Source organism: Taudactylus pleione, unplaced genomic scaffold (assembly GCF_031769625.1).
Source record: "Taudactylus pleione unplaced genomic scaffold, aTauple2 ptg001916l, whole genome shotgun sequence".
NCBI classification, from domain to species: Eukaryota; Metazoa; Chordata; class Amphibia; order Anura; family Myobatrachidae; genus Taudactylus; species Taudactylus pleione.
In genome coordinates, this window is record NW_028286313.1 from 156,182 (window position 1) to 165,373 (window position 9,192).

At 45.1% G+C, this 9,192-nt stretch overlaps 1 protein-coding gene across 1 annotated transcript; it reads left to right on the plus strand.

Moving 5' to 3' along the window:
- Window positions 1–6,483: 6,483 nt before the first annotated feature.
- LOC148436198 (uncharacterized) lies at window positions 6,484–7,137 on the plus strand. Its single transcript, XM_088465222.1, has one exon. It carries the CDS (start codon window positions 6,484–6,486, stop codon window positions 7,135–7,137), a length of 654 nt encoding a protein of 217 aa, XP_088321348.1.
- Window positions 7,138–9,192: the final 2,055 nt, after the last annotated feature.

The window sequence follows — 9,192 nt, forward strand, 5'->3', positions numbered from 1 at the left end:
CTAAGTAGCAGCCACAGCAAGCTCCTATGCCTGAAGGGGTGAGCGATCACACTGATCGCACCCCCCACTGGCTTTGCGCCGGGCTGAGGGGCTCACAGCGCCCCATCGCGGCGCTGCAAAACTCTTTTTTTTCAAGGGGGCGTGGCCACGCCTTCTGAAATTAGGCCACGCCCCCTCTTTACCGGGGCCCAGTGTGGCTCTCTATGCCCCTGTCCTTAAGTACTGGATAGTGTATTATTATACAGTATTAATATTTGAACCTGTAGATGGTCTATATCAGTGCACCCCTAACAGTGCATGTTTTCCAGATCTCCTAGTTGGTGCACAAGTATATTCATTACTGACCGACACATTTTAAAAGCTCAACAGGTCAAGCTAATAATTTCATTTGTGACACCAAGGGCACCTTAAAAACATGTAACTTTTGTATTACATGCTATTTCAATTGTGAGCATCATGATGTGGGCTAGGGCAACTGGAACCCCCCCTCCTCCTCCTCCCCTGTGTTTGCCTATAACCAGCATTAGAATGCCTGTATTCTAGTATCTGAAAATCAAGCAACACCTATAAGGGCGGGCTGTCAGCAAGACCGGAAATATCAGGACTCCAACAATAGATGATTGGCTGGGCACAGCAAAGGATCATTGGACTTTTAGTTTGATCATTGTCTAGGGATCAGCTGTGCCTGTGTCCATGTGATTGTAGGAGGGGGTTTTAAGGCAAGGAGGGAATAGGACGGACATTTACTTGCTACAATCACCTTGAAAAAGATCCCAGTATGGGGTTGAAATGCGTCGGTGCCTGGCGAGATGGAGGGACCACTGGGAAGCGCAATACCTGGCAGTGGAGATTGAAGCTGAGACCAGTGCAGGACCCGGGACCACCACTGTGTTATTACACCCTTAAGCTCTTAAAGTACTTCCCGTTGACAGTTCCTTTTGCTCCTATCCGGTCATTGTTACTCTTCCAGCTACCTGCTGACACCCTGTTTCTTGAAGATTGTTTACATATGCCGATATAGAATGAATTGTTGATTATAGTTCATCTCATGAATGTTGATATATATTAAAATAAATGTATTAAACCTGTGCTTCACCATATATGGTTTTCCCCTTATTTTTGGGTATTAACCCGGGGATCTGTGAGAAAATCACCCAAAATACTATGAAGAGATGTCTGGAAAGGATCATGAGAAGTTTGCTATTGAAATGTATTACTAGCGCTGAAAAGGATGTTTCAATTATATGTGTATATCTCTATATTGGTGAAGGTGTGCAGATACCTTCTTTTTGATACCTCCTATCTGCAGCTTGTTTGTTTGCGCATTCATCGACCTACTGTATCACTTTTTTCTTGCATCACAAGGTGGAACTCCACCCTTTATATGTTTCAGCAGATGGAGGAACAGCAAAAAGCCATCCAAAGCTAGACAACGAAGTATAACATAGGAATAGGAGGGGGAATGTACCTTACTCAAGCTCAGTGGAGAATACTTTCCATGTTGTGCAAGGTGCTGAAACCCTTCAAAGTAGTCACCTGTGAAGTGAGTTCAGACACTGCCAGCTTGAGTCAGATAATTCCCCTAATTAGACTGTTGGAAAGCAGCTTGAAAAACTGAAGGAGGAGCTTAAACCAAGCAATTCCGCTAAGTATGTTGGACTTGTAGATCAAGTCCTTTTTCACTTCACCAGGATCCAAGGGTTGTCAGGATCGTCCAATCAGATCAATACATTTTGGCGACCATGCTTGATCCTAGATTTAAGTCATACATCGTGTTTTTATTCTCAATGGACACAGATCTAAAGAGATGCAAAGAGCTGTTGGTAAGCAAATTATTAGCTCAAGCGGCACATGATGCAGTGGTGGCTCCTTCTACAGTTTCTCCAGCAAGTGCGGCTGCCAGGAAAAAATAAATTTTCCCAAACAAAAGACCCACCGGTGATGTAGATGAGTCAAAACAACTACGTTTTTACATCTGGTCGGGTCTAAAAGAATTGCTTACAATTATTGAGACCTATACCGTGACTCCGTCTGATACATTCACCATTCAAAGAATGGTTGAGGACTATTGTAATGATAGCATCCAAATAGGCATATCAGACAGTCCACTTGACTACTGGCAGGAAAAAAAGGCAATCTGGAGGCCCTTGCACAAACTGGCTTTGCTCTACTTGAGCTGCTCACCCTCTAGTGTGTACTCAGAAAGAGTTTTCAGCACAGCCGGGAACCTTGTCAGCAACTTCCTCCAAATTTGGAACAGATGATGTTAATTAAAATGAACTACAAATTCCATGAGGAAGACCTTTACCAGCAATTACATCCAAAAAATACAGAGGCACCTGTAATGGTGGATTCCAGCGGGGACAAATTATTATTGTGTGAGGATGATATACACCCTGATGAGGGTGAGGAATCAGATGATGATGGCGACAACATCTTGCCTCTGTAGAGCCAGTTTGTGTACATAGAGATCATTGCCAGCAATGTCAGATGCCCATTGGCAGCTTGTTTTGTGGGGGCCCAAACAAACCAATCACTTCAGCCACAAATGGCAGTCCCTGTATCTGAAGTGATTGCCACTATTGTTTCCTAGATGTGCCATGTTGGAAGTCGCACTGCCACAGCCGCTGTAACCTTCTACATGCTGTCGATGAATCCCAAAAATGTCCACAAATTGTTATGGCCACAGTGCCTGATTCAGCAAAGATTGCCATTGCTTATATGCATGCAATCAGCTGATTAATTTGCACTGCGCATGCGTACACATCACAGTGTGCGTACCAGATGCTGTGATCTGTGACTGCAGTGACCATGCAGACCCATTGCAGTGTGATTGACAGGAAGTGCCATTTGTGGGTGGTGATGGGGGATGGTCGGGCGAACACAGGTGTGCCAGTTTGTTTTTAATGACATTGCAGGGGCATGCGTAAAGCAAGCTGAGGTAACCTGAGGCACTACACCCATTCTTGACAAACAACTTCCAGCAGGCCCGGGAAACAGCACGAATGCTGGGAGTTGTAGTTCAGCCGGAGAGCTACAGGCTGCTTTCCTCTGATGTAAACAGCAAGTCTTAGTCCCATTATTCCTAACAACCTCCCTGAGCACAAAGTAAACATCTGTTTACGCACTATATGCACTATACTATTTAGCAGCACCTCCACAAGCAAGGCCACCGCATTTCTATTAGATGTATAAAAAATATACAGTGTATATGGGCTGAACCAATATTCAATGAGGATGTGGCACAAAATGGCTCCCCTCACTGTGTGTTAGCGACAGGTGCTCTGCAGATGTCAATCAGGTGATCAGATTTTAGGTGGTTGATTCACATAGGACACAAGTGGGCTTCAGTGAGCCTGCTCCCATATACACCCCAACAATTTCTGTACGATGGTGCAGATGCTGAATAATATCTTACAACCTATCCACGCTCGAATACCAGATCAAAGATGTCTTTCAGGAACTGAAGAAGTTGATCCTAAATTGATCCTCACATACATTTTCTTCAGAATCAAAAAAATTCAAATAAATACATTTACAAACTACTCAATCCTTCCATCCTTTCCGTGTCTTCAACTACTCCATAAACATACTCCAATTCCCTTGGGCCTCTGACCTAGTTCTTGATTAATGAATTAATGAAAACATTCTTGGTTTTAACTTCCTATGGGGTCTTATAGGTTATTAAACTGCTATCCTGTCTGCCACTGTAGTGCCACTTTGTTTCCTAGATGTGTCATGTTGGAAGATGAACTGCGATATATGCTTGTGACGCCCACTGCTGCCGCTTAGTCAGCCAGCTAGCTCAATGCAACCTTTTGGCCTAAATTGGATAAAATCAATATTGTGAGGTGGTCAAAATTGACTGGAAATGACTGGAAATAAATGTTATTGAGGTTAATAATACTGTAGAAGCAAAAACAGGCCCAAAGTATGTGATTTCACCTGATTTTAAGATTTGAAAAAAAAAATCCAGATCCAAAACCAAAATATGCAAGGGTGGTTTTGGCAAAACCAAATCCAGATCCAAAACACTAAGGAAATACAGATCTAAAACTCAAACCAAAACACGAGGGTTGGCGCACATCTCTAATAACTATATACATATATATAATGTGTGACTATGTATATGGATATATGCATGTGTATTGTGTATACTTGTGCCCATGTATGTGACTTTATGTATATATGTGTATTAGTGTGTGATTTTATGTATGTGTGTGACTATGTATGTGTATATGTATGCATGTGTGTGACTATATATGTGTTTATGTATGTATGTGTGTGACTATGTATGTGTATATGTATGTATGTGTGTGACTATGTATGTTTATATGTATGTATGTGTGTGACTATGTATGTGTATATGTATGTATGTGTGTGACTATGTATGTGTATATGTATGTATGTGTGTGACTATGTACATGGATATATGGATGTGCATTGTGTATAGTTGTGCCCATGTATGTGACTGTATGTATATATATGTATTAGTGTGTGATTTTATATATATGTGTGACTGTATGTGTATATGTGTGACTGTTTGTCTGCATGCCATACTTGTCATTAGGCCCTGGCTCCGTCACGGTAAACTGCTGCAAATTGCGGGGCCTGCAAAGAGGGGAGGGGCTAAATTGCATGGTTTGTATCATTTATCCCTGCACCCTCCATATGGAGCCGCGATTCATGGCAGTTATCTCCCCATTCTGCCCTCATCACTAGGAAGTGGGTGAGATTCAGGAGATTGGGACACTCTTCTGGGGGTGCTGGGGGCTACCCAAAACTTCCCGGAGAGGAGGTAAGTATTCTGCATGCATGTGACTATATCTATGTATATATGTATGTGACATAACTATGTATGTATGCATACCCCCCAACTATCCCAATTTTGGAGGAAATTGTCCCCCACCATGGGCTGCATTGTCCTGTGGGGATGAAAGATAGGGAGCAAACGCTCTCACTTGCTGAGCGCGCAATGGAGGGGACAGCCAATCTAGAGAAGTGGTATACAAGCACCCTGCGTGACAGGAATTAGGGATGAGGGATCATGCTCCCTTTTAATGTACGCACCAAATGCTAGTGCTCGAGAACCCGATTCCTGTGTCCTAAATTTTGCTCTTTAGGGCCTCCCCAAAGCCTAAATCCAACTCTGTCAGTCACCCCTGTCTGTCCCTCCCTTTTAGACTGCAAGCTATCACGAGCAGGGTTCTCTTCCCTCATATGCTTTTCCTTCCCTCACTTATACCATCATCTCCTCCCCACTGCCTACAAAGGCCCCCAACCCTTGGGTTCTGTCGCCCTGCTGCTTATGAATATTATGACTGCTGATGCCCATGTTCTGCAATGTTCTGTATTGTGTCACTATTGTTTGTGTTTTTATTCATACTGTTTCAGTTTTTATAATTTGTAAGCTGCTGCGGACCCCTTGTGACATTATATAAGTATTTTTATCATCCAAATCCATCCAGTGGAAGGCTCAGAACAGGCTCCCTGGGTCAAAGTTCTGCCCAGCATCCCCAGGTCAAAGTTCTACCCAGCATACACCAACGGGAGGTCCTAACGGGACCTCAACTACCTAGTATGTTCTCTGGGATTCAATGTTACCACTCTGTGAAGTTATTATCCAAAATCATCCAGTGGAAGGCTCAGAACAGGCTCCCTGGGTCAAAGTTCTACCCAGCATCCCCGGGTGAAAGTTCTGCCAGCATTCACCAACGAATTAATAACTGGACAGACAGGCAAACAAATAAACAAACAGACCAATTGTATTACAAGATTCTCCGCTTTACAATACAAAGCCTGCTCAGATCATACCGATCTGTGCAGTGCTTTGAATCTGCTGCAGACAGATGGCGGATTCCAAATTCTATTTTACAGTGGAGTTTATAGTAAAGTGGGAAGTGATGGGTAACACCATTGAAATTCAATACACACTGAAATATGGGGATGTAATTGAAATACCGACGGCCAGGAAGCAGTATTTCTAAATCCCAGCATCTAACTCCTGACTTGGGACTAAAGACAGTCATTGAAATCCCGATGCCCGTCTAGATCTCTATGCCGGAATCTCGACAGTTGGCTTCCCGAACTAAGGCAAGCCGGCCCATCTTAGCTCTTAGCCGCAGGGGGGGAGGGTTAGGGTTAGGCTGCAGGAAGAGAGGGTTAGGCACCACCAAGGGTTAGGGGGGAGAGTGGTAGGATTAGTATACTTATGTGCCTCTGTTGGGATCTCTCATGATTGGGCTTCCAGCATTAGTATTTCACCCAGCGGCTATTCAGCCATCGGGATATCATACCCAACCAGAAATATGATGCTTAGTAAATACTGCATTTAAACCCTCCAGCGATGTCCAGCATTTTGGTTTAGAAGTCAAACACGATTCTTAGTATATTTACCTCAAATAGTGACACCTATGGCAGATTCATGATGCATTGCATCCTGCCACTCAGTGCTGGTATAACAGTGTTACTAACGCCGTATGCATGGGGCAAATGACAAAGGACAGCTCTCCTGGTAAAAGCTCTCCAGGTAATAGCTCTCCTGGTAACAGCTCTCCTGGTAATAGCTCTCCTGGTAACAGCTGTCCAGGTAACAGCTCTTCTGGTAATAGCTCTCCTGGTAACAGCTCTCCTGGTGACAGCTCTCCTGGTAATAGCTCTCCTGGTAATAGCTCTCCTGGTAACAGCTGTCCTGGTAAGAGCTCTTCTGGTAACAGCTGTCCTGGTAACAGCTCTCTCGGTAACAGCTCTCCTGGTAACAGCTGTCCAGGTAACAGCTCTCCTGGTAACAGCTCTTCTGGTAACAGCTGTCCTGGTAATAGCTCTCCTGGTAACAGCTCTCTCGGTAACAGCTCTCTTGGTAACAGCTCTCCTGGTAACAGCTGTCCAGGTAACAGCTCTCCTGGTAATAGCTCTCCTGGTAACTGCTCTTCTGGTAACAGCTCTTCTGGTAACTGCTGTCCTGGTAGCAGCTTTCCTGGTAGCAGCTCTCTCTGTAACAGCTCTCCTGGTAACAGCTCTCCTGGTAACAGCTGTCCTGGTAACAGCTCTCCTGGTAACAGCTGTCCTGGTAACAGCTCTCTTGGTAACAGCTCTCCTGGTAACAGCTCACCTGGTAACAGCTCTACTGTGCGATAGAAGGATTTCCAGATTTAGGACCCGAGAGTCCTTCTGCACATGCGTAGAGTGATGCACACGTGCCGCAAAGGATGCTGGGAAGGATGCGATTGGATCCCTCTCAGGGGAAAATGCGAATAGAAGCCCATAAGCTTCTAATGGATAACACGTTGCCCACCGCCTCCAAGCCCCAGAATGTATCACATTCCGGAGCTTGGAGCATATGCCATAATCGGCCAAACCTCCGAAATCTACATTTTACCACAAGATATGCTGCATCCTGCCCCTAGAGTCTTAACTAAAGTCCTATACTTCACATTAATAACCCTGAATGTACCTGGAGACAGTGATTAGTAGCAGTGCCCCCCCCCCTGCTCCCTCTCTGACATACGGTCTGCTAAAGACAAATTTTCCAATGTATATATTGCTGTCAGTCACCATCGTTATATTACTGCTGATGATAATAATACTCCTGTGTTACTGCTTCAAGTGGCAGTCTGTGATAACCAGCAGCTGTGCCAAACCATAAAATGGCTACTACTAGAGCTAGGTTGTAAGCTCTTGTAAACAAGGGGCTCTTTTCTCATATACTTATAGGCATATGTCTGCTAATGTACTGCAGGGAGACCACATCGATAAGTGACACTAATGTAGCCTGTACATTCAGAGTGCAATTCGTGGTGTTCTACCGCACTCTAGTGGTAAATATGAGAATGCAAGTGTCTGGTGAGTATAAAGTTCTGAACAGGTGGTCTGATTCAGCAAGGAACGCAGGTACTAATATGTACGCAATCGGTTGATAAATTCGCACTGTGCATGTATATGCATCGCAGCATGTGTGAGCGAGCCAGATGCTGCTGTCAGAACTGCGTACGCAGAGGCTACGCAGGCGAACGACAGAGTGATTGACGGGAAGTGCAGTTTGTGGGTGGTGACGGGGGGTTGGCCGTGCGAACGCAGGCATGTAAGTGCGTCTCAAAGCTGTTTCATGGGCGTGCATAAATTACACACTCCGATACCAGACGCCGCCTGAGGCCTCATAGCATGCAAGAAGTTAGCAGCCCTTGAGTGAGGTCTGGGCTTCCTTAACTGTGCGCCTGGGTCCGATGTTACCGATTGTTTCACTGTGTTGGCTAAGTGTACGGATGTGAGTAAGGGGAAGTGGGCATTGTTATATCAGGCAGCGTTCCCAATACAAATGCACACATTTACATATCACCGCTGATATTAGCAATGCAGTTGCGTGCGTATAAACAGAATAGCGACCTTCGCTGCATCAGGCCCAGGATTACATATCAGTGTACATTAAAGCGGATCAAATGTCCTTCTGTACCATCTTGCACCTGCACCACTACTGTCCTTCTGTACCATCCTGCACCACTAATGTCCTTCTGTACTATCCTGCACCTGCACCACTAATGTCCTTCTGTACCATCCTGCAACTGCACCACTAATGTCCTTCTGTACCATCCTGCACCTGCACCACTAATGTCCTTCTGTACTATCCTGCACCACTAATGTCCTTCTGTACCATCCTGCACCTGCACCACTAATGTCCTTCTGTACTATCCTGCACCACTAATGTCCTTCTGTACTATCCTGCACCTGCACCACTAATGTCCTTCTGTACTATCCTGCACCTGCACCACTAATGTCCTTCTGTACCATCCTGCACCACTAATGTCCTTCGGTACCATCCTGCACCTGCACCACTAATGTCCTTCTGTACTATCCTGCACCTGCACCACTAATGTCCTTCTGTACCATCCTGCACCTGCACCACTAATGTCCTTCTGTACCATCCTGCACCTGCACCACTAATGTCCTTCTGTACCATCCTGCACCTGCACCACTAATGTCCTTCTGTACCATCCTGCACCTGCACCATTAATGTCCTTCTGTACCATCCTGCACCACTAATGTCCTTCTGTACCATCCTGCACCTGCACCACTAATGTCCTTCTGTACTATCCTGCACCTGCACCACTAATGTCCATCTGTACCATCCTGCACCTGCACCACTAATGTCCTTCTGTACCATCCTGCACCTGCACCACTAATGTCCTTCTGTACCAT